The following is a 26,313-nucleotide window of genomic DNA, read 5'->3' on the forward strand; positions in this document are numbered from 1 at the left end:
CATATATATATATATATATATTCTAATCATTATCAAATATATTTTAGAAAATATATTTGCAAACAACAAATCACGTCTTAACAAAGGGTCCATGCAATACTGGGGCAATACTGAAACCAGCAATTATGTACTGTCTTATATGGCAGCCCTACTCTGAAAGGGAATGAAGGACCTCCATGGTCCTGTGTTTCTGTCTGGGACTGTGTGAGACACAGCTTCCCTGGCCAGCCCACCCACCTGCGTTCTTACAGGCTCACCCCACTATGACAGACTCTTCCATGAAGCCCTTTGTAGAGACATGAAGACCCTGCTTGTAAGGGCAGATGCAGGGTGTGAGGGATACAGGGAGAGGCAAGGAAGTTGTTCATATCATTGGAATTCTAAGATACTGTTTGGTTTATTATTGTTGTTGTTATTAAAAATAGACTCTTTTCTCATACACTATCCTGTTTACTGTTCCTCTCCCTTCTGGATCCACCCCCCCCCACCTTCTGTCTCTCCATAGAAAAATGCTTAGGAAGAGCTTCTTAGAGATAGCAACCATACCTGACAAAATAAAATAGAATAAGATAAAACAAAAACCATCACATCTAGTCTGGACCTGGCAAACCAGAAGATGGAAAAGAGCCCCGAGAGCAGGTACAAGAATCAGAGGCCCCTCGTTCACACTCGGGAGTCCCATAGAAATATTAGCCTGAAAGCTGTAAGACATACACAGAGGACCTGGTGCAGACCCATGTCAGCCCTGTGCTTGTTGCTTCAATCTCTGTGATTTCATATGAGCCTTGCTTAGTTGACTGAGAAAGCCTTGGCTCCATCCTTCTTTGGCTCTTACACCCTTTCTGCCTTCTCTTCCAAAGGATTCCCTGAGATTTGATGGAGACATTCTTTAGAACTGTGAGTTCCAAAGAGACATTCTCTGTGTGTCTCTCTCTCCCTCTCTCTCCTCTCCTCTCCTCTCTTTCTCCCTCTCCCTCTCCCCCTTCCCTCTCCTCTCCTCTCTTCTCTCTCTCCTCCTCTCAATTCTTCACTCCCCCTCTCTTTTCTTTTCTTCTCCTCCTCCTCCTTCTTCTTCTTCTTCTTCTTCTTCTTCTTCCTCTCTCTCTCTCTCTCTCTCTCTCTCTCTCTCTCTCTCTCTCTGCATAATGTCTGGCTCTACGCTTACACACTGTTTTCCCTAAGTCCCTCAGCTACCCTTAGGTAGATTTTTATTATTAACCCCAGTTTACAAACAAGCAAGCCAAACCTTCTTAGTAAGGTGATCATGCAAAGTCTTTACTCCAAACAAGAAATGTTTTAAAGTGAAAGCAAACTATCACAAACTAAGCCTGCCCCTGCACAGTAGGAAGATGATATTCTACCTACAGAATGCATGCCCTGATCACAATTGGAAGGGTTAAAACCCAAGCAGATGGGCTTCATCCGCTTAAGTAGAAGCCAACGAAAGATTTATGTGCAGGGACTTCTTCCTGCAAGACACCAGGCTCACTGAAGGTGAGGATCCCACCCTTGCTTCCGGCTATGTGCTATTCAGTCTCTGTGCACAGAGTAGGCAAGAAGTACTTGAAGGGTGAACACACCTGGGAAGCCTTGGGGAAGGGTGGGATACGGCTCTGGCTTGTCTCCTGCGGAGGACCTAATCAGTGAACTCACTTGGCCCTGTTCTGTCCCCTTCCCAGCTGCTTAAATAGCATTACAACTGGTCGCTAAGGGAGACCAGCGCGTGGCTGCAAATCACAAGACAGAAGCCAGTGTCTTCTTTCCTCCGGCCAGGTCATAAAGGCTGTCAGTCCTTGGACATCTCTCCTATGTGCTCACTCGAGGGCTCACCGCCTCCTCTCTCTGGAGGCAGGGAATGGGTCATATCTCCTGGGGCCTGAGCAGTCCCCTTGAGCCTCCATTGGGCCCTCGGCCAGGGAACGCCCCATCTTCCCTATGGTGCTGGTGCCTAGCTGGTCTCTCTGCAGTCCTCAGTGGGCTTTCAGAGCTCCTAACCTGAGTCCCCTCCCTCCCAGCTGTGACCACACCCTGCTATTTCCATCTCTCTGCAGTAAATTTAAGCCTAGGACAATCTATTGCATGCCTGCACCCTCTTCAAACAGGAATCACCAGAGCCTTACAAAAATAAACGAATCCCTCCTCTCTGCACAGGATCAGGGACTGGGTTTTTTTTTTTCCAAAATATTGCATATTTACAGAGGAGAGGCACTCTCTAGCAGCCCACTCCCTTTCCTCTCCAGAAAGCTATCATTAAGTCCAATGACTCTGGCCCGCAGCTATAGAATGAACAAGGGCTCTGCCTGATATTTTTGTTCTACCTACCATTCAGCGGCATGTAACTGAACTAACTTGCAGGTCAAGGTCATGGGCAGTATCTTCTGAGGTATATCTTTGAATCACAAGGGCTTTACATGTGGGGATCAGATAAACATGATTAATTTGATTTGACCGCTAAGGGCGTGTCTTAATTTAAACACCCTGAATTATGATGCCATCAAAGCATGTGTTAGTTTGGGCACAAAGAAACCTACCGGGTAGTTACGCCTTCATTCTGAAAATTAGAGAGAAGGGGAATGTGAGGCACTTGACCAAGTACACTTGCCCTTTCCAGTCTCTCTCCAGCTTGGGGCTTGGCCACTGTGAAGCTGGGTGGCCTTGATTAGGGCCCTGGACTCCCTGGGGCCTCAGTTGCCTGGCACAGAGTCAAGGATGTTTATCAAAGTCCCCTCCAATTCATAATCTTTCAGCCTTAATCCTAAATATATCTTGCAAAAATCACTTCTGAAGACAGCCCTGACGTCAGGAGAGACAGAGAGCAGACGAGGAGGGAGCTGTCAGGGTGTCAGGGCCACCCTCGACCTGCAAGGATGACGTGATCACCGGAGCTCTTCTCACTGCAGTTTTATTCCAGGACTTTTTACACTTTCTCTCTCTCTTCCTCTCTCTCTCCTTCCCTCTTCTTTTTTCTCTCTCTCTCTCTCCTCTCTCCCCTCTCTCCTTTTTCTTCTTTCTCTCAGCCGTTAAGTAGGCATGGGCTGTCAATCCCGGATTGCCAGGTGGGCACTGCCCATAGGTTCACGCATATGCAGGCAGCTGATAATCATTGCGTGATCATAGCATAGGTCAGGCCTTAGCCATCTCAGGAGTTGATTATACATCTCCACCACGCAGCTTGCTACATCAGGGTCCTGTAAGGATGGGTCTCTGGATGGGTGCTGGCCTTCAGAAGAGACATTTCAGAGGGTACGACAGCTGTTTGGGTCGCAAAACTTAAGGACAGAAGCCTGGAAGTCACCATCCCGGTGTTAACAAATCACGGATTGCACCAGCGTTTGCCCGGTTTTCCACGAGATAATGTGGTGTCTGCTGAGGCGCAGGGGCGACCCCTCTGCAGAAGCAGACTGAGAAGGAGTGATCTGCAAAGGGGGAAGGGCGCCGTCTGCCGCGGTCACCCATAACCCTCAGCTCTGTTCTTTAGGGCCCCAAAACCAAGGCTCAAAGGACTCAGGTTCTCAGGACTTGTAACACAAGCGAGTGCTTCAGCAGTGCTGGGGGGACTGGAGTCACGTTGAAAACGGCTTCCTCTGAAGTGGCAAGACTAGCCTTAGGGATGGCGTCTCTCAGATGGTTGTTGAAGAACACAGTCCCAGCCTGTTAGGGCTCTTTCAATCCGGGAAAGGCGTGAGGGGTGGTCTCCGGAGTCCTGCAACAAGTTGGCTGTAAATTAGAGAGTGATGTTGCGGGAGGGAGCTTAAAGTTCTCTGCTACCTCAAGAGCAGGCAGATCGGTGTAGCAACTGGCCCATTTCTCCTTTCATGTTATACATACATACATGCATACATACATGCATGCATACATGCATACATACATACATACATACGCTATTTTAAAAAGATCTTTCTTCAAGGGTGCTCTTGAGATCTTTCAAGGGACGCTTCCTAAGTGTGTATTTTCTGTCAGCTCTGACTGAGGAGACACTTTTGTACCCTGATAATAGAGAACCTCCAGAAGGCTATTCGCTCAGGACGCTGGTTCTGGACAGCTATCTCCCTGCCTCATTTAGACTCTTGGGAATGTCCCTGAGACAAGGCCCAAGTCCCGAGGTAAACTGTGGCTGTAGACACATTTCTTAAGTCACAAACACTTGAGGAGATTTCATTGCTGTCGCAGAGGGTGAGATTCGGTTGACTTTTTCTTACGTTCATTTGTAGTTTTTTTCTAGTGATTACTTGCACAGTAAAATTTAAAAGTTTGCAAATGCATTTTATTTATAATACTTAGGGCTTGGAGGGTTTGGAGGCCAAGGACAACTGGCGGTAGTCGGTTCTTCCCTTCAACCGTTTGCGGTCTGGGGATGGAACTTAAGTCACCAGGGTTGGTGGAGTCGACTGCTCGGCCTCGAATAATAAATTTTAAAACACGTTAAATGGAATAAGTTACTGAGCACCCAGTGTTTCCCATCACTGAACAAGCTTGCGCACAACATGAATTGCCTGAAAAGGGTTACGGGCTGCAGGAAGGTACCCTTGTTTTCAGCAGGAAAAAGAAATCTTGTAACAACAGGAAGCGCTGGGAGGCCTCAGTACCAAGGCTTCCAAGCAGAGCTGTTCTGGAAACAATGGTTGCCTGTGGCTCAGGAATATTAGGCAGGAAATGAAGAGATGCTGGGGTGGGGGTGGGGCACTGAGGAACTGTTACCTGGCAGCTCTTCACAGGGTCTTAGCCTGCTCACAGGGATGAAGTCACATTCTCTGACGTCTCCCCATCTCCCAGTGACCAAACTGATGTCAGGAAAGCTACTGACCTGGCAGAAGCCCGCAGTGCCACGGGTCTGGAAACCATTAGGAAGCTGCACCGCCCAGGAAACCAGAGGGCACAATAAGCAGAAGAAAGGGATGGTGACATCAGCAGAGGGCAGGCCCTTAGGTGAACTAAGAGCTACGTTACAGTTAAGTCCCTGGAGGACTCTGACTTTGGCAGGGTAAATATAGCGTTGGGGTTAATGGGAGTCCAGCCACAATGAAGCAGATGCATTTAAACCTTCTGAGGCCAAAGTTTATGTTTTATTTAACAGAAATTTCCGTTCATATGGGTGGGGTGAGTTGGAGAGTCATGAAGAATACAAACGAGAAACAAAAACACAACTAGCAAACAAGAATAACTGCCTTTCTTTGTCCAGGAAGACCTGGATGTAAACCACCATGAGCAAGGACCCAAATATCAGCAGGTGGACTGGACTCCTAGGTTCTTACCCAGCCTCTCCTCCCAGCTTCATCCCGGAAGCTGACAGACCTTGGGACGTTAGTTCAGAAGGAAATATTGGCCCTCATTCCTTCCAGAACTGGCTCCCAGGAGAGAGAAAAGTCTGAGAGTGGAGGAGCTGATGCCCCAGGACCTCTGCTGGCTCATGTTGCTGTCCTGAGTGGTTCTTGTCACAGGTCAAGGAAGGGGTGAACTGCTATCCTCAAAGGTCTAAATCTGATTCCTGGGGAGCAGGAAGAGACCAGGCTTCCTACTTCCTCACCTAAGCCCTCATGACTTGGGAAATGCCCCTGTGTTGTTCTTTTTTCTATTCTTCCCGTCCTTAACCTGTGTCTAGGTTTCCCTGAAGTCGGGTTATGCTTATTAAAACCTACTGAAAAGTTCAAGAACTTTAGGTGCATCCCAGTGCTACTACAAGCTCTTAAGTCTGCCATAGATCCCTGACATGCCAGTATAGCCGGACCAGCAAGCTCCAGGTTCAGTAAGAGATCCTGTCTCAGAAAATAAAGCAGAGAAATTAGAGAAATGATGAGGACATCCCGAAATCAACCTCTTTCCTCTACACAGGACCACACATGCCACTCTACCGCCAGGTAAGACTTCCTAGTGAAGCATCAGGATAGTAACATTGTTCTTTGTCAACAAGCTCCAGGGTTTCCCCCAGAGTAAGGTCCGATCCAGGAAGCTCTGGATATAAACCTGCTGCCACCTCCTGGGATAGACTTTGGAAAAACTAGACACACAAACACACACACACACACACACACACACACACACAGAGAGTTTTCTTGTTTTATAGGAAATAAGAATAGCAACACCTCCTCCTCAGGGTTATAAGAATTAAATAAAATAATAGCAAAGCCTGTGGTTCCAAGAGCATTTGGTCAGACCTGCCCCGACTGCCCTAGGAACACACAAATAACAGTGGCCTGGACACATAACCAAGGGAGACGCAGGTTTCGCTGTCCTCTTGTGTAAGGTGACTGATGCCAGTGAAGCAGCATTTCGAGAAACAGATTTATTTTCTTGTTCGCCTCTCGCTGACCTTCTGAGTTTACAGTTTTCCTCTTCCTGAGACTTTTTGTCTGTAGGTATGCATGACCCTCTTCTTTGCCCATGGCCAGGGAGGGGGTTCCACCCACAGGTTCCCTGAGAAGCTGGTAGCGATAAAACTACCTGTCCAGCAAAGATAGACAGATAGATAGATAGATAGATAGACAGATAGATAGACAGATAGATAAGCCGGGAGGTGGCGGCATACGCCTTTAATCCCAGCACTCGGGAGGCAGAGGCAGGAGGATCTCTGTGAGTTCGAGACCAGCCTGGTCTACAGAGCTAGTTCCAGGACAGGCTCCAAAGCCACAGAGAAACCCTGTCTCGAAAAACCAAAAAAAAAAAAGATAGATAGATAAATAGATGGATGGATGGACGGACGGACGGACAGACAGATAGACAGATAGATGGACATGATGGATGGATAGACAGACAGACAGATAGATAGCAGACAGATGGGGGGGTTCTCCCAGGCTGGCTTTGAACTTGACTTGTAAACAAGGATAACCTCTCGCCTCTATCTCCCAAGTGCTAAGATTTCAGGCATGAGCCATCAAGCCTTGTGAGCTATATCCTTGGTCCCTGCAAATACAGCCCCTGGCTGCAGGCTCAGGATGGTTTTGTCCTTAAGCAGGGAAGCTGGGATGTTATGCATTTTAAATTATCTGTTCTTGCTCACAAATTGGGCTTGGGAATGTGCTGGGGGTTGACAGCTCTCTGTCCTGTGAGCCTCTCCTGGCCTGATAGAAGGACAGCCTTCTGTACGCATCTCTTAAGAACAAAGCCTTATTCTCGGGCAGATAGTGGGAAGGATGCTTTAAAAAAAAATAGTCTTTTCAAATTAAACACAGTCTAGCAGCCTCCACTGTCAGCAGACAGCAGTTCTGAATGTCCCTGTGCAAGGTAAAGGCCAGCTCAAGGCCCCAAGCAGGGTACTCCTTGTAGCCTCATCCCACGCCACACTTTCTGCTCAGCACCATGCGTACACCCACCCCAACCCAATGCCTACACCCAGAGGCACCCTGTGTCCGTCAGGTCCTCTCAAGAGTCTGCCCGGAAAGGCAGCTGCAGATCTAGCCAGGGAGCCGCCCGGATGGAAACTGACTCTGGAGAAGCCACGGGGCATGCGCGCAAAGAGGACTCCTAGTATCGCAATCTTCCCTGGCCCTCGTTTCCAAATTCCCCCATTAACCTGCACCCTTCCACGAGACTGGTCTAGGCAGCATTCCTGGGATGCGCCGCATTATTTCTCTGGTTCTACCTTGTTTATGCTGTTCCCTGCTCAGCCCACACCAAGCGCTTGTTATGGGCCGATTGACCAAGCACTTTTAAGACACAAAGTGAGTATCCCCTCACTTCAAATCACTCCTGCCACGGGTTAGAATTCCACTGAGCGGCTCTGACAGGGTCTCCCCACACGCACACCTTTACCCATTTGTCTCACAACAGAGTAAGCCCTGAGTGCGAAGACCCAGGTCCAGCTCTGTCTAACATGGTCCTTCTCACACAGCTGGAGTACTACAAATTGCACATTATTTCCTGTAGTTGGCCAAACCCAGAAATTCCTGCCTGTACCCCACCACAGTGTGCAGTCTTTGTAAATAATAATAATAATAAAACAAAATAAAAATAAAAACACCGGTTACGACTTTTTTTTGTGCCTGTCTAAAGCCCTTAATGGGTTTTGCTGGATGTTTTCCCATTGGCCATGTTGCTCAATGCCTCTAAGACGCCTCTCCATTTGTATAACAGGGTGAATACCTCCCTCATAAGGTGGTTGTCGGGACTGCACAGGGCAGAGCAATGGATGAAAAGGAGTCACAGTATCAAGGCCCATGTGATTTGACTTAGCATCTGAGACCTAGGAGGTGGAAAGAGGAGAGGACCCAGTGAGCCCCCTGGTCCCTAGAGACAGGCTCATGACTGGAGCCTTTTCTGGGATCCTGAGCTGAGCAGAGCCAGCTCTTGGAGGCTGTGCCAGCAGGTTAGGCAAACACTTGTGCTTAATGCAGGCAATCGCCTCACGGGATCACGGGAAAGGACTTCCGCAAACATTGCATTGCCTCACTGATCTCGGGAACTCCTCCAACTTCTTCCAATTCATCTTGCTCTTCAGAACCCGGGGTTTAGAAAGCGCCGCTCCTCCAGAAGACTCAGAAAAGCAAGGCACTTATTCTCCGCCATCTAGACTCTAGATACAGATCTAGTATCTAGTAATCACTATTCGCACTCCGATAGTGTCCCCGAGTCATGTCCCAACACCCCCACCACCCCCACTTAATATATAAACAAGGTATGTTTTCCTTTGCTCGGTTGGTTGGTTGGGGTTTTGTTGTTGTTAGTTGATAGATACTGTTTCTCATATTCCAGTCTGCCCTTGACCTCCTCTCCAGCTGAATTCCAGGGGTGTACCACCACACCCGGTTCTGGAAGCAGTTCTCATTTTCTAAAAGCCACTTGTATTCTTTTGTAACCTTTTCAAAGACACTTTAAGTGGTGTTATTGAGGAGAGATGTGTAACACCTAGGTCCGCCCCATGGCCGTGGAATTCTTGTCACTTTGGCAACCAAGGATAAAGGACCACTCTTCTGTCCCCCCCAGGCAGCAGAGCTCACAGGTCCTGTCATGAAGAGAATCTCGGTAGGCCTGGGGTTTTCTCCATTCTTCATGGCTTCCTAGTGATGTCATAGAAAAGGTATGGCCTGTGGCATCAGACAGAGCTGGGGTTGGAGCCCAGCTCAGTACTGAGTAGCTCCGCGGTGTGGGGCAACTCACATTCAACCTCTCTTAAATAAACTTTCTTGTTTCAAAACAGAGAGGAGCTTCATCTGTTCGGTGGGCTGACTCTGCTTGTACAATAGAAAATGAGGCAAAACAAGCAAATGAAAGGCCACCTAAAAGTAGTGCCTGACATGCGACATGTCTCCTTCCCTGAAGGTCCCACATCTCAGTAGAGCACAGTTAGAAATGGGGACGGCAAAGAGACGGACAGGACCTTGCCCCTGGACAGTAGACTTTTTTCATATTTATGAAATAATTTAAAGGTGATGTATTCTGGAGAAATATACTTCCCTGTTCCTTTTCCTATTGGTGCTGAATTTATGACTTTCTTTTATATCCTTCTTGTTATTTTTGTTTTATTAGATGAATGTAACAATATGCTAACTAGCATCTGTTTACTTTATAGAATGAAAGAAAAAGCATATATTCGCTTGCATATGAGTTAATATATAGGGAGGGATATAAAAGAAAGTCATAAGTTCAGTCACCAATAGGAAAATGAAAATTTTGGTAGTCTTTTTATTAATTATATAATATTTTACAATCTGAATGTTCCTTTTTATGTTAGTGATTTTTTCCTTTTCTTTTTTTTTTCTTTTTCTTTTCTTTTATTTGCCATGACTGGCAAAGCTACTCTTTCCAAATGTTTGCCAGCATAGTTTGTAAGAAAACTTATCAAATCTCTGTCAATACAAGAGCTGAAATATCATTTATGTGTGCATGTGTGTATGAAAAAGTTGTACGTAATATATAAGTATAATTTGAAGTTGAACTGAGCTCAGACAGTTCTAGGGAGTGCTGTCAAGTCAGAAGGCACTAGAGAGATAAACTCATGTAGGAATCTCTGCCTTAAGAAGGCATCAGAGCCAAGCTAGGCAGGTAGAGGAGCCCCCAAGGAGAAGAGGCAGTTGGCCAAGGCAGGGATGTGCCCTCTGTAAAACCCAGCACCAGCTCATGGGAGTGCAGAGTGCATTGAGGAAGCTAGAACCCAGGCAATCCTGGCCTGGATCTCAAACTCATGGCTATTCCCCTGCCTCAGCCTCCTGAGTACTGGACCAAAAAGCCTGAGCCTCCATGCCCAGTTCATATTCTAGTTCTTTATGAGCTGAATGTGTATGACTTCTAATAGGTTCCTAAGGCAGGTTCCAGAATTCCTGGAATGGAATAACAACTTAGACCCCAAAGGACAGTTGGCCTCTGCATTTGTGTGCCCTCATCTGTGACAATCAACAACGTGCATTGTTAACAGCTTCGTTTCCTGTGCACGTGACAGCAGAGGACCAAAGCGTGTAGACAACATATCAGAGATAAGTTTCTTCCTGATACCAAAACCACAAACAGCAAAAAAAAAAAAGATAAATTGAAAATTCAAATTTTATCCGAATTTAAAACCTCTCAGCTTTAAAGAAAACCAGAAATAAGTGCAAGTATTGCCAATGACAATTTGAGTCTTAAAATTTTATATAATTAAAGGTGGCTTTGTTTGCTAGCTTAAGGCATTAATTTTATCTATTTATCTCTCTATTTTTTGTTTGGTTTTGGTTTTTGCTTTTTTTAGTGTGTGTATCTGTGTGTGTGTGTGTGTGTGTGTGTGTGTGTGTGTGTTTACAACACAGGGTTTCTCTGTAGCTTTGGAACATGTCCTGGAACTAGGTCTTGTAGTTCAGGCTGGCCTCAAACTCCCAGAGATCCACCTGCCTCTGCCTCCCGAGTACTGGGATTAAAGGCGTGCACCACCACCACCCAGTTTCTACTTGTTTATTTTTAAGACACGACCTCACTGTGTAACTCTGAATGTCCTGGAATTCTTTACATAAACCTGGCTTGCCTTGAACACACAGGTCTGCCTGCCTCAGCCTTCCCGTCGTTGGGATTAAAGGCACATACCACTATGCTTGGAAAGACATTAATTTTAAAATGAAATAAATCAATTTTTAAAAACTTGAGCTACTCAGTACTCATGAAATCATGGATCCTGGAAGAGACCCTACAACCACTACTTTACTAAACCAACAAAACCCCTACCTACACTGTAAACGTTTATCATTATACCCACAGTTAAGTGTAGTTTCACCCCTCGTCAAGGAAACTTCTCTTTGCAACAGACAGCCCACTACAGAAAGTCTCAACCAATCAACCTGCAGAGCTGTGGAGGCCAGATACATGTACAGCACACTCCCACACCTAAAGCTCAGGGAACGTTGTGGATGAGAGGGGTTAAAGTTTCCAAGAGCCAGCGGATCAGGGAGTTTGCAGTGATACTGTAGCTCCCTGTAATGTTAGAACCTATGCCCATATGCGTGACTGCCGAGACAGGAGTTGGACTAAACACCAACAGGCATGCCGAAGTGAAGGAAGGGATGACCAGGAGGCTTCAGCCCTACCCAGGGAACTTGAAGCAACTAAGGAGTGCTGAGAGTGGGAGCAATAGCCTTCCCTGGGGAAGAGCACACCAGGTGGCTATGCAAAACCAAACGGTCAGCCCCGAACACGTATGTGGGTGTAACATCATACAGACCGAGCAGGTTCTATTAAGGAATATGTATGTATATCCATATATGCATGTAACATCATATAAATGAAAAAAAAAGAGCCCATGAATTTGAAAAAGAGCAAAGAAAGGAATGGGGTGGGGACTGGTTATGGAAAGAGGAAAGGGGAGAGGACAATGATGTAATTATTATTTCAAAAATTTGAAATTTTTTACGAAAAAGTTAGATATAAAGACAGCCCATCACTTAGAAGAAAACATTTGCCAAACGCAGATGTGATGATAATCTCCCATCCTGAGTATTTCAAGAACTATTACAACTGCACAAAAAGACAAACAACTCAACTAGAAGTAGAGTTGAAAGAGTCTCCAGAGAAGATACACAAATGGCCAGGAACCCCAGAAAAAGACGCTAAGCATCATTCGTCATCAGCAAAATGCAAATGAAAACCACAGTAAATGCCAGTGCATCCCAGGAGGATGGCCGTAAGGAACGATGGACAATAACAAGTGTTGACAAGGGTGTGGAGTGACTGGAATCCTCCTAGATTGTCCAGTGGGAGTTGTTTGGAAGAACAGTTTGGCAGTTCCCCAAGAGTGAAATGTAGCATTACCCTCCCGTTCCTAGATCGATAGCCAAGAGAATAAAAAATCTCTCTGTCCACACACACAAAAATATGTACATGGAGGAACCTTCTTTGTTCACTCTAGCCAAAGAGTGGAAACAGATGAACTTTCCACCAACTGGTGAAGGGATAAGCAAAATGAGGAATTTGGTTAGAATAATATCAATCACGGAAAGGAACAAAGGGCCAACACATGCTGCGGTGGGAACCAGTCTTGAGAAGGCTATGCTAGGTGGGAAAAAGGCCCATCGGGGGACTACACATTGTGAGATTCCGTTTCTGTAGAATGTCTGAAACAGGGAAACCCGTGGAAATAGAAAGCTGGCCGAGGGCTCCAGGGAGGAGAATGGGAAAGAAGTAATCATCAATTTGCTGGGGTTTTTTTGTGGGGTGGCAGGGGACGGTTAATGAAATGCTCTACAATAAGATGTGTGATGCTCCCTGAAGTTGTAAATGTACTTTCAAAAAACCCACTTCATCAGGCACTTTAAAAGATGAGTTTTATGTAATTTGAGTTATAGCTTAAATTTTTCACATTTATTTATCTTATTGTTTATCAGTCATTGGGGAAAAAATGGAAATCAAAAACCACAGTAAATACCAGTGTGCCCCCAGGAGGATGACCATAAGAAAAAGAGACAACAATAAGTGTGAAAGGCTGTGGAATGATCAGAAGCCTCCTCCGTTGGGGGCCCTCAAGCCCCTATTTCTTGGAACCTTTTATGAATGGAATCGTGCCTTATGAATTCGACTGGCTTCCGTCACCTATCCTTGTGTCTTTGAGATATAGCCCCAGGTTTGCCCCTTCTTACCATGCTGAGTTTTTTCTTTTAATATATTGGGGAGGGAGGACCTGTGTGCACCACAGCAGGTAGGGTCGCACTCAGAGGACAATTTTGGGGAGTTCTCTCCTTCTACCATCTGGTAGCTCAGACTGTGAATCTTAGCAGCAACCTGCTACCTGGTGAGCTATCTCTCTGCTCCAATCTCAGTGATGCCCAGGCTGGCCTCATAATCCTTCTGTAGCTGAAGATGACACTGAACTTCTGATCTTCCTGCCTCCACCTCCCAAGTTCTGGGATCACAGGTATAGACCACTCCAAAAAAAGTTTTTTAAAGAATTTTTTTTCTCTAAAGCCAGACTAAAACCACATATTTTTAATTTTTCCTTAGAAAAGTAGGAAGTAGTTCATTTTTTTTGAAAAAAAAATATACTGTATTCTGTTAACCAAATACCACAAATTTACACATCTTTAATTTTCCACCTTAAGCTAGGAGGAGGAGAGGAGACAACGAAATGAGAATCAGGGTGATGGGACAGGGATCTGCATGAGGAGCCTCACAGAGGAGAGGAGGGGACAGAGACAGTGCTTGAGGCTTAGGGGAAATGGGAACTGTGGAAGAGCGGGGGCTGATGGAGACAGAATCACGGGGCCACTGTGACTACGGCTCTGGGATTCTGGGGAGGAAACTCTAAGGGAGTTCTGGGTGATGGACCAAGTCGTGGAGGATGTCGAGCCTGTCTGCATCACTTGGAAATGGCACAAGGAGGCCTCAGTTGCTCGGCCATCTCCTGCCACTCACAATGATGTCAAAGGATTTCTTTCCCTGTGCAACTGGTCTCCCTCCTGCTCCATTGCCTTTTAGGCTTCCTTAGTCTTCACTAACCAGAGGCACTGGGAACCTTCCTAAGGTCTCAAACAATCCAGCCGCCCCTTAGCCTATCCTGCCTGCCTAGGCTCCACCCCTACATTTTCCTCTGCAAGCTCATTTGCACTCCCTGCAGTTTTGGGTTTTTTTTAAATATTTATTTATTTATATGTGTGTGAGTGATTTGCGTGTGTGTGTGTTTGTGTGTGTCTGTGTGTGTCTGATTGTACCATGTGCATACCTGGTGCCCATAGAAGCCAGGAGAGAGTGTTGGATGTACTGGAACTGGAGTTATGGATGGTGGTGAATTGCCATGAGGACGGTGGGAATTGAACCCAGGTCCTCTGCAACAGTGGTAAATGCTATTAACTGCTATGACATCTCTCTAGTCCCTATTTCCTGGAGTTTATATATGTGGAATCATGCCAGGTGAACTTGAATGGAATGGCTTCTGTCACCCATCCTCATGTCTTTGAGATATAACCCTGGGCTTGTCACTTGTTGCTCTCTGAGTTTTGTTCCTGTGTGTATATATTTCATACACACACACACACACACACGTGTGTGTGTGTGTGTGTGTGTGTGTGTGTGTGTGTGTGTTTGAGGTGTAATTTGCCACACTTTACGTGAAGGTCAGGAATACAGAACCCAGAGGATGACAGCTGACCAATAAGAAATAAGAACAGGGAAGGAGCACACCAGTGCCCCTAACAAAGACAATTTACTGTGGTCGGAAAGAATGTGACTTCATTCACACGTCCCCACAGTGACCAAAGAGAAGTCTGCCTGCTCCCATCTACCCCAGACCCTAGCCACCAGGAAACCGAGGCTGTTCACAGAGTCACGACTTCTGGGGGGACATGGAAAGCTTTCCTGTGGCCCTTTCTGCTCTAAACGTTGGAGGAGTCAGGGGTCGCAGAGACCCACTGTGTGGTTCATCAGGGCAAAAGCGTGTTTTCCTGCGCCTGCTTAGAGGCAAGGAGACTACGGGGCTATGTAAATAGGGCAGGTGGCAGGCTTTCTCTTCTGCCAGAAGCCATCTAAGGAAAACCTCTGTGCCGATTAGAAGATAACTTTCAAGATTGCTGATCCAGGAAAAAACAAAAGCAAACCAGAAAAGGGAGTTGGAGAAAAGTGTCCGTGAAACAACTCAGGGATGATACCATTGTATCCTAGCCAGCAACCATGTGGACCCGTGTGGGAGAGACCCAGATAGAGCCCACAGACCAAACTCTGTGACTCCGGCCTCCACAGTCACTCCTCCCCGTGTTGACAAGGGAGGCTTTCTAGCCATGTGCGGTCACTGGGCTCACTTCTATCAGCCCTCCACCCTGAGGAGAATCTTAAACTGTCCTTGATGTCGCTGGACTCTGGAAGCAGCAAGGAATCCTGAGACTTGGAGACTAAACTCTTGTTGAAATGTTTTGGTGTGTGTGTGTGTGTGTGTGTGTGTGTGTGTGTGTGCATGCCATGTTTGTGAGGACGCCCACAAAGAGGGTGTCAGATCCCCTGGAATTGGAGTTGTAACTGTAGGTAGTTGTGAGCCACTCAGCGTGGGTGCTGGGAACCAAACCCAGGTCCTCTGGAAAAGGAGGAAGTTACAGTGCTTGCTAAGCCATCTCTCCATCTTGGTGGCCCCAGCAACAGCATCCCCCAGTACCATCTCCCTTTAGGCCCTCACTGCCCCGAGTGTCACTGCCGTGACACTGAGGTGGCAGCAGTGTCACCTCAGAATTTGTCCAAAAAGTAAATTCCTTGACACTCCCCCCCCCACCAGCTTCTTACTGAACTGGAATATGAAGGCTGACAAGGTCCCCGTGGTCTGTATGTACATCTGCATTTCACAAGCTCTAAGCTGGGCCAGTGGCTTTTCAGCTCTGGTGGCTAGGGGACACACTTGGCTGCCTACGTCGGGAGATGAAGAGACTCCTTTCCCGCTGCTGAAAGTAAGAGAGACCTGCACCTTCCCACCTGGTCCAAGATGGGAATGCAGGACAGCTAAGTTTGGGACTGGGGCTGTGCCCCCTTTTGGGGAGGAGTTATAACAGTCCCTCTCTCTCCCTTAGAGCTGTGAACAAGGGCTTCCTGTGTATTTCCCTATCTCTAAAATACGCGATGCCACTATTTGAGGTGGTGCGTGCTCGTAGGATTTGCTGAAGGAGGCGAAGGCAAGAAGATCGCGAGTTGGAGGTCAGCCTGGACTACACACTTAAAAATAAATGAATAAATAAATAATAAAGTAAGCAATGCATTTGTGCCCCCCACAGAGTCACCTAAGGGCACAGAGACCACACAGAAGCACAATTACTCTCAAATAAGACCAGCTGTCACTCCAGGGAGCAGAGATGAATTTTGACAGTTCGTTGGGAAGGGAGGAGCTAAGCTCTGTTGTCATCAAGAGAATGCAAACTAGAAATGCATGTCCTACATAAGCCACAAACCAGAAATAACAGCTGTCATTCCAGAGTATGTCTGATGTCCAGGATCTAGGATAAATGGATAATTTCAGTCCTACCATGAGGGTAATGTCACTGATGACTTCATTATGTATTCTAATCCCAGGCCACAAAGGCAGCTTGGCATCTCTGTCTGAATTCTCAGCCACACGCCACATGTGACACATTACAGAAGAGCTTTGAGTGGTGTTGCAAGAATCAGTTCTTGCTTAGATGACAGAAATTTCATCTCTCTCTCTCTCTCTCTGTCTCTCTCTCTCTCTGTCTCTCTCTCTGTGTGTGTGTATGTGTGTGTGTGTGTGTGTGTGTGAGAGAGAGAGAGATGAAAGAGAGAGAGAGAGAGAGAGAGAGAGAACGCACTGGCATTCTTTGTGTTTCTCTCTTTAGGGTAAGACACACAGACTTAGCAAAGTTCCTATGCAATAAAGCAGATCCAACTGTACCTTTTCTGCTCAAAGATGGGAGAAGGATCTGGGAGTCTGGCTTGCTCACACACCCCACCCCTGCCCTCGACTCACTCACAGGAAGTGGATCCACCTCTTCGGTCTCTGGCCTCTGATATTTCCAACCCCAAATCCACTCCCTGACCTTTTTGTACCTGGGTTAACTGGAAGCTTCACCCCAATTCCCGTCTTGCAGGATAAGCCACGAACAGAATAAGGATGTGTTGGTGAAGGGAGAGGCCCTGGTATGCGTTCGCCTGTAGGGATGGGCAGGGTATTTTTAAGAATGATGGACTTGAGTAAGGGCCTAACTTACAATTATTTGAAAACAGCAAGAGAAAGGAAATGCTTCAAAGACGTTGTCAGTGGGTGAGGTTGTGGCGTAGTAACAGAGTTCATGCCTTGTATCCAAGCAGCGCTGGGTTAGATCCTCCAGCACCCGTAGCAATAATGAGACTATTGAACCAATACCTTGTGTCTAGGTAGAATGTTGGATTTGAACAACTAGTATTACCAAGACAGAGGTTTGATCTAAGACATATGTGGTAGTGGTTGCCTAAGCCCAATACTTGGGAAGCTTGATGAGTTCAAGGCTAACCTGGCCTAGCTATCAATGCCCTATCTAAAAATGAGAAAGATCCAGTCCAGTATGAACTTGCATTTAGGAGGAAGCTTGTGCAATAAACAAGAATGAATTGGCATTAGTCCAATCCAAGAAAGGATTGGGTGTGTGTTGGGAGGGGTAGCACAACACTAACCTATCCTTAGTTCATGGAGGTCCTATGTCAGTCACCCTTAGGTATCCAGCAACCATAAAACACTTTAGTCTGAGACTTGGGCTATCCCACACCACGTCACCATTCACCACACTCTCACAAGGGGACCTCAGGCAGACTGGTCAAGGGACCCAGGTAGAAATAACTTACTGTGCATCTCAAAGACATGTGTCATTCCGTCACTCTGTCTATGGCCCTTCAGCGTCAACCCAGGAGAAAACCCGCACAGCCATTCCCTACCACTAGGGGGCTCTGAACCTGGGGCGGGATGCAAATACAAGAGGCCATAGCAGACCCTTATATAGATGACCCATTTAAATAAACGACTAGAAGAAAGGACTGGGGTTCTCACCTTTTAAATGAGGGCATGCATCAGTTACACACAGGAAGGAAAAAACATTCTTAAGACCTATGAAGATGGAGGGGGGATGTTTTATTTGTTTGTGTGTTTGTATGAAACAGGCTATCCTCAAATTTACTGTGCAACTGAAGATGACCCTGGACTCCCCAGTGTTCAGATTACAGATGTGCACCACCACACCCACTGGGCCTCAAAGACATGAGAATTTGAAACTTTATTAACTTTACTAATAAATAAAAGAGCAATTGTCCCCGCTTGTAACTATCCTGAATCCCAACCTGTTTCTCTTTGAATTTACCTGCATTGTGAGGGAGAAATCTCTACAGGACAGATTGCCGTCTAATATCGGCTGTTCTTCTCTTCTCGTCCACAGTTCCATATGTGCTGAAGAGCTGTGCCGAATTTATAGAGACTCATGGCATTGTGGATGGAATCTACCGTCTCTCGGGCGTCACCTCAAACATCCAGCGGCTAAGGTAAGCCGACAGAAGAGCCCAGACTCCCCCAGTGAGCCTGCCTTTGTTGGGTCCCTGCTGGCACTTGTTGGGAGTCCCAGGAAACGGAAAGATGGCCTCTGTGAGGCATGGCTGCCTGGCAGGTCTAACACTAACTAATCAGGGGGCTCCCAGCCTGGTGAAACTCTTTCCAATGAAAGTGCCTTTTTCTTTGTCTTGGGTAGGGTTTGTGCTTCTCTGGTGGATTGGATTTGCCTCATGTGATCTAAATGACAAGTTAGGAAACCTGTTCTCTCTAAAGCCCAGTTAGATTGGGGTCCCTCACACCATACTCAGAACTCTAAGGCCCTTAGGGGAGATTTTCTTTGGATACACTAGATATTTCAGGTGGTTGTGAAATTAGAAGTAACTGTACATGTCTTTAATCAATGATGACGTTTTGAAGTTACTTGGGGCCAGTGATATGGCACCACAAGTAAAGATGCTTGCCGGGCAAGTCCTGTGATCTGAGTTCCATCCCTGGAGCCTACATAAGTAGAGAGACTCCATGAAATCATCCTCTGATCTTCATACACAACCAATAGCAAGTGTGCCCTCCACCTCCCCCGTACACCAGTAATTTTTTAAATGGATAATCCATAAGAACCTTTAAGCTAAAAAATAGAGAGAGACTGTATATAGAACATATGAAACATATTGAAATATATATTTTTTCTGTGATTAATTTAATAGGCATTATTTTGCTCATTATTTATAACACCAAAAGAATATTTAGTGGTTTTTAAAATATATTTATTATATACTTGTTTAGTATAAATATTTTAAAATAATAAAAATATATATTTTAATTTTTTTTTGAGACAGGATCTTAGTCTGTAGCCCAGCCTGGAACTCAGGGCAATCCTCCTGTTTCTGTAGAACACTGCTATTGCAAAGTCAATATGCAAGTTGATTTAGGTCCTTAGGCCTTGAGTTTGAGTATCCAGATGAAGAAATTTGTGACATGGCTGTGGAGGTCTGTGATAAGACAGGACACTCTCCCCACCCTTGCCCACCCCGTCTCACCCCCTCTCTGGTTTTGGGTATCACTGGTTTTAAAAAAAAAAAAGAGTTTAATTTTGAGTAAGGCTTAGGGGAAGCTGAAATCTCAGCAGGCTCTTCTGGCAAACTTTTCATATCCTCACAGTGCCATGGGTACGTCTGTTCTCAAATGAGTTTTCTGACTTCAGGTCACAGCTTACTTCCATGCAAGCTTCAGCCTCCGAAAGTGGTGTCTCTCCAACCTCCTGGTGCCCGGAGTAGAAGGGAGGTCAAGAGTACAGGCAGATCAGCCGTGTAGGCTCTTTTTACCCCGTGCCTCCGAGCGGCTGCTGACATCGAGCGCCTGTTCCCCGGGATTGTTATGTCTCCGTCTGTGTTGTTTCAGGCAAGAGTTCGGCTCAGATCAATGTCCAGATCTGACAAGGGAAGTGTACCTCCAAGACATCCACTGTGTGGGCTCCCTGTGCAAGCTGTACTTCAGGGAGCTACCCAACCCCCTCCTGACCTATGAGCTCTATGAGAAATTCACGGTGAGTGTTTGGATTTTCATTGTGGTTAGCGGGTGGGATGCATGGACCGGCCAAGGGCAGTTTCAACACTGAAATAACAATAATAAAACTCACCAGCTGGTTGGCATTATCTTAGCATCGTGGTGGAAGTAAGATGGCGAGGGGAGGAGGGCAGTTTGCTAGCTCTTTTTTTCTTGAGTTTTCAGAATGGTGCTGTTTGTTTTAAGAGCTGGCTTAAATTATTTCTTTGTTTATTCAACTGAATGTGCCTCATTGTACCGGGAGGAAACTGAGAACCAAAGAAGTAAAGTGGCTGGCCCAAGGTCACACAACAGAGGCAGGGCAGGAATCTGAGGGCCCCCCAGCGCTTGCTATAAGCCAAGATGGTTCATTTTCAAAAGAGGGTTCCTTCTGGTTTTGTTGGGGGATCGAGGACAAAGACCAATAGGTAGAAAAGGGAGAGAGAACCATCCAAACATCAAAAGATAGGTCAGAAAGATAAGAAGAGAAGGGAAACAGAAAAGCACCTGGACCAGGGGGAGAAAGGATGGGCCAGGCTAGTGGGCTGCTAATAGCTACACCCAAGAACAGAATAGCTACATCCAAGCAGCATGGCCACCAAGTGAGGCGCCCGTGGGTGAGCAGAAAAGAGAATAATAGCCCTAAACACAGGCATAAAGCAAACAGTAAAGTCAGGTAGCTAGGCGCAGGGAGACAAAGCCTGGATGTTTTCTCTCACATTCTGATGCGAGCTCATGATGTGTGTGTGTGTGTGTGTGTGTGTGTGTGTGTGTGTGTATACCAGTGGGTGTGTAAGTGGGTACAAGCTAGGATACTAGAGTGTAGACCCAGAAAGGGGGAAAGGGTGTGCAGAAAATGGGGGAGGACCACAGGACACATGTAACATGAATGTAGAAAGAGACTTTGGTGGGTGGAAGGGGACAAGAGGAACTCAGACAGAGGCCAGAATGGAGGGCAGACTCGACAAGAACAGATTTTGTTCTGATAATGTTATAGTGAAAGCTAATACCAAGAATGTCGATTAAAATCTTTAATAAATAAGAAGACTAAAATAGGGCGTAACACATAGATACATAGATAGATTATAGAATAGGTGGTTTAATGGAAAAGCTAAAGGGGGGAGGGATGGGAGTTGCTAAGATAATTGACCACAGAACTAACTCTGGAGAGGAAAGAAATTAGAACAACTCAGGGTTACTGAGGAAGGTACACTGAGCACTTACTCATCCCCACAAGGACAGTGGAGTGTGAGAGGGCAGGAGCCAGGGGACTGCTCGAATTAGCGTCGGAGATAGAAAGGAACCAGATCTGGGCTCTAGTGGTGTGGCAGGATCTTTCCTCATATCCTATAATAAACTTGGGACCACGTGAAAAGTTCCTTCATTCAAAGTCATGCACAAATAAATGGATAATTATTCTTTTTTGGAGGGGTAGTTTTTTCTTTTTTTCAAGATAGATTTCTCTGTGTAGCCCTAGCTGTCCTAGAACTCACTTTGTAGACCAGGCTGGCCTCGAACTCACAGATTCACCTGCTTCTGTCTCTGAAGTGAGGGGATTAAAGGCATGAGCCACCACTGTCTAGCAAGAAAAATTATTCTTAAGAATTGGGCTTGGAACCTCACAATAGATTTAAGTGTTTTCACTGATACAGGAACAAGGTTCCAGTCATAATTGAAAAGTTGGAAAAAACATAAATGTATATTAAGAAAGGCTTGGGAGGACAGGAGAAATGGTTCAGTCATTAAAATTCACCTGTAATTCAATTTCCCTCTGGCCTCCTTGGGTATCCGGTGCATATGTGGTGCACATAACCTCACGAAGGCACAATTACATACATATAAATAAATCTTAAAAGAAAAGCAGTCTCACAATGTTAAAGTGGTTCAGCTGCCCACCCTAATGACCCACGCTCAAGGTCAGTCTCTGAGACCAGCACAGTAGAGGGAGAGAGCCGATGCCCACAACTTGTCCTGTGACATGCACACACGTGCCATGGCACACATGCACACACACATGCACACACACACACGCACACACACACATGCACACACACATGCACACACACACATGCACACACACATGCACACACATATGCACACATACACACATGCACACATACACATGCACACACATGACACACATACACACATGCACACACACATGCACGCACACATGCACACACACATGCACACACACACATGCACACACGTGCCATGGCACACATGCACACACACACACATGCACACACACACATGACACACACACACACACACCGCAAGTAATATTGTAAGAAAAAGTAATTTTTTTAAAAGGAAGGAAATTCAAGGGTGGTATTTATCTTGATGGTATGTAGTATTTACTCTTTTATATACTGATTTTCATAACCTCTCCACAGAATACATGATGGTTAGTGAAATAACAATAGCCCAAAGCACACAAAAACTTAATTATAAATGCTGGCGACTCCACTGACCAATAGCTGCTGGTGTAGAGCTAGGGGAGTCCTCGATAAGAAACTTCAGAAGCCATTTCTTCCTAACGTTGTCGACAGCCTTGGGTCAATTCCTCCATCCCTACTCCTTCCCTGACAGTGTTCATCTTTTGGTCCTGTCACAGGGACTGGGAGAATAGAAAAAATAGAAAAAAAAAAAAGCCGGAAGGCAGCATTTGGTCAGCTTTTCATCTGATCGAAGGAAATGACTTGAATTTAAACAGTTTGTGGACACTAAAAAGTCAAAGGGGAATGTGTTGTTTTGGTTACTAATCTCTGCAGAGGTAGGACCTCCTGATATTAATGATGCTGCAAATTTGTCCTTTGGTGGATTTCTTGGACCGCAGTAATGGAGGAGGTAACATTATAAGCACCCCTTTGGAAATGTGAAGATTACAGTCTTATTACACTGTCACAGTTTGTTCAACTTACTTGCATGGCTGAAGCCAAATACTACCTCAATGGATTAATACGAGGATTTAAGATATTAATGGGAGAGTAATGTTAATAATGCTAACATCTGCCACGTAACTACGTGGTTACTCTGTTAGGATCTCTCTTAGTTCCTTAGGAAGCCGGTCTTACTGTCGCTCACTCACAGACGAGTACTGCTCATAGGTGGTGATAAAGACTCAAGTTCCGCTCAACTCCCACACCCCTCAGATACAGTGTGGGATCTGGAAAGTCTCAGCTACTAAGTAGCATAGCAGGAGACCCAGTGAAGGACGAAGTTCACAAGCCGTGCTGAGAGCCGGCAAACTACCAGGGAAAACGCCTGCCTTCTTACCATTTGCAGGCCTGAGTGCTGAACAGTGTCCGCACAACAAAAGCAGAGGGAAAGATAACAAAAGCCAAATTTGACAAGCTGAACCACATATGTGTTATCTTTTCCTATGCTAAAAAATACGTCGATAACATTAAAACACAAATATTAATTATAAAAACTATTTTAGACTGCCAGAGAAATGGCACACACACACACACACACACACACACACACACACAATGATTTTCTTCCCTTGGGCTAGAGAAATGACTTAGTAGTTCAGAGAATCGGCTGCTCTTCCAGGGGACCCCAATTTCAGGGGATTTGACATACTGTATACATAGTCTTCAGCAGGGCATGGTGGTGCGCCCCTGCAACCTCAGCACTAAGATATGAAGGAAAAGGGTTGAGAATTCAGGGTCAGCTGCAGCCGTATGCCAAGTGGGAGGCCAGTCAGGGCTACGTGAGACCATCTGTTAAAAACACTCCATTCGGGCTAGAGAGATGGCTCAGTGGTTAAGAGCACTGCCTGTTCCGTCAGAGGTCCTGAGTTCAATTCTCAGCAACCACATGGTGGCTCACATGATACCCTCTGCTGTCATGCTAGTATATATGGAAATAGAGCACTCATATTCATAAATATTTAATAATTCTTAATAAATGACAAAAAGTAATATTCCTTAATTGTAGAGAACTGCTACAATAAAAAGAAAAATACACAATATCTCACTTAATAAATGAGTAAAAAATTCAACAGACAATTCAGAAAAACATAATTATGTAAAAACTACTAGAAAAATATATTTGCATGTTAATTTTTTTGTGTGTAACAGTCCTGGCTGTCCTAGAACTCCCTGTGTAGACCAGGCTGGCCTCAAACTCACAGAGATCCGCCTGTCTCTGCCTCTGAGTCCTGGAATTAGAGGCGTGCACCACCACTGCTGCCTAGCTTGCATGTTAATTTTTAAAGATTTGTTTGTTTTCATTTACGTGTACGTGAGTGTGTCCCTCCATGAATTTCTGTGCACCATACACATGTGGGTGCCCAAAAGGGCGCTGGAGGCCCGGAACTGGAGGCGCTGTGTCCTGGAGGTGGCTGTGAGCTTTGTGTGAATGTTGGGAAACAAGCCTGAGTTCTCTGCAAAACCAGCATGTGCTCTAATTGATGATCACACTCTTAAAAAGAAAATCAACATTACATTTCATGCTGGCAAGTCTGTGAGAAAACCCACTTTTTATAATCTTTTACTGGAAATGTAAATTAGGTGGGCACCCCGGGAAGTTATTTGAAATTATGATCAAGGTCATAAACATGTTTTGCTCTTTAATCCAGTAACTCTAGGACCCAATTTGAGGATAATAATTAGAAGTTAACTCGAATAATTGATATACAACTATATTCACTGTGGTATTATACATAGCATCCCAATTTTGGAGAATAGCTACATCACTACCATCGAAGACAAATAAATGGCAAATCTATCGTTTCAAAACTGTGTAGGCAGGAAGACTTCTCTGAAGACTGTTTACTGGCCATGGTATGAAATTAAATAGGAAGAAAGCAGTCTGTGAGGGTGCATAGGAAGGCAAGACGGTGCTCATATTGGGGCTGGAAGATGCGGGGCGGCAGGGCTTCTCTTCTGCTTCTTGGGTAAGTAGGTTGATAGTGATCCCTTCTAAGGAATAAATAATTTTAAAAAATACATTTTTTTTCTGCAACTTTCAAGTTATTCAAGTTGACTCCTGTAACAGAATTACCACAAACTGATTGTCCTAGTTTTATTTCCTGTTGCTATGACAAAAAAAGACTTGGACAAAACCAGTTTAAAGTTGAAGAGGTGGCTCAGAGGTTAAGAGTACTGTCTGCTCTCCTGAGGACCTGAGTTTGATTCCTAACACTCACATGGCCACTCAATCTTTTAACTTTAGGGGCTCTGATGCCCTCTTCTGGCTTCCTAGGGCACTGAATGCAAGTGGCAAAGACATACATGCAGGCAAAAATACCTGCGCACATAAAAATAATAAAACAAAAAAAAGCAACGCTAGGGGTTTTCTGGAGGCAAGCGTAGGTGTCACCACGCCTAACATTCTGATGTAAGAAGAAAGTTGACCCCTACAGATTGTCCCTTGACTGTCACATGCACCCACAGTGCTTCCCACATTCAAGAATAGTCTTCCGTGCTCAATTAAGGAAACCCTTCTGGTGGTAGCACACGCCACTAATCACAGCACTTGGGAGGAAGAGGCAGGTGCATCTCTGTGTTGATGCCAGTCAGATCTACAGAGTAAATTCCAGGCTGTCCAGTGATGTACAATAAGACCCTGTTTGTGGGAGGGGGAGGCGAAGGAAAGAAGGGAGGGAGGGAGGGAGCGAAGAAGAAATTGCCACAGAGATGTACCACAAACCAGTCCACTCTAAACAGTCCCCTCAGTAACGTGCCCTTGTCCCAGGCAATTCAGATTGTGTTAATTGTTGACAATTAAAAACAATCACGACGCTAATCTATTCTGTCACACCTCTGAGAGCCAAGAATTAAAAACAGTGTCCTGGAGGTGGCTTCCAGGTTCCTTGCTCCCTCCAGAGGCATGGAGAAAAGGGTAGTCCTTGCCTCTTCCAGCCCTAATAGCTGTTGACTTTTATAAGCTTTGGTCATGTCCCTCAATTTTGCTTCTTGGGTCAAATGGGATTCTCTCCTGGCTGTGTCTCTCTCTCATAGGACAGAGGAGATTTGCATTTGGGGATGAGCTAGAGAATCTAAGATCATTCCCCTCCTCAAGGTTCACAAAGACCACCCCCCCTTTTTTCTCTTTCAAATAAGGTAACATTTCCACATTCCAGGATGCAGAACCTGGCGTCTTTGGGCACAATTATTCAATGTACCTTGTTTTGCAGAGAAAAAAAAAGCAACATTTGTTTTAGGAAAAATTCAAATTTTCTTCTCATTGATCCAATTAAAATTATTAAACTCAAATGAACATTGCTAATTTGGAGGTCCTGGGGAATGGTGGCTTAATTATTTATTGCATTTATATTAAGATCATTTCCTGGGGGGGGAGGGAGCTGCATACATCTATGTCCCTAAATGCAGAAGAGCCTTGTGTGTTGCTCTCTCTCGCCCTCCCCTTATTCC

At 45.5% G+C, this 26,313-nt stretch overlaps 1 protein-coding gene across 1 annotated transcript in view; it reads left to right on the forward strand.

The window, feature by feature from the left end:
- Positions 1–26,313, forward strand: part of Arhgap31 (Rho GTPase activating protein 31) — a 111,292-nt gene that overhangs the window by 54,904 nt on the left and 30,075 nt on the right. Inside the window, exons 2-3 of the mRNA XM_041673044.1 lie at positions 18,273–18,375; positions 19,781–19,925. Of these exons, the coding sequence (XP_041528978.1) occupies positions 18,273–18,375; positions 19,781–19,925 (248 nt within the window). The remainder of the gene's footprint in view (positions 1–18,272; positions 18,376–19,780; positions 19,926–26,313) is intronic.

This window comes from Microtus oregoni, unplaced genomic scaffold, assembly GCF_018167655.1.
Source record: "Microtus oregoni isolate MIOR12 unplaced genomic scaffold, Mior012 000023F_ref0000262, whole genome shotgun sequence".
NCBI lineage: Eukaryota > Metazoa > Chordata > Mammalia > Rodentia > Cricetidae > Microtus > Microtus oregoni.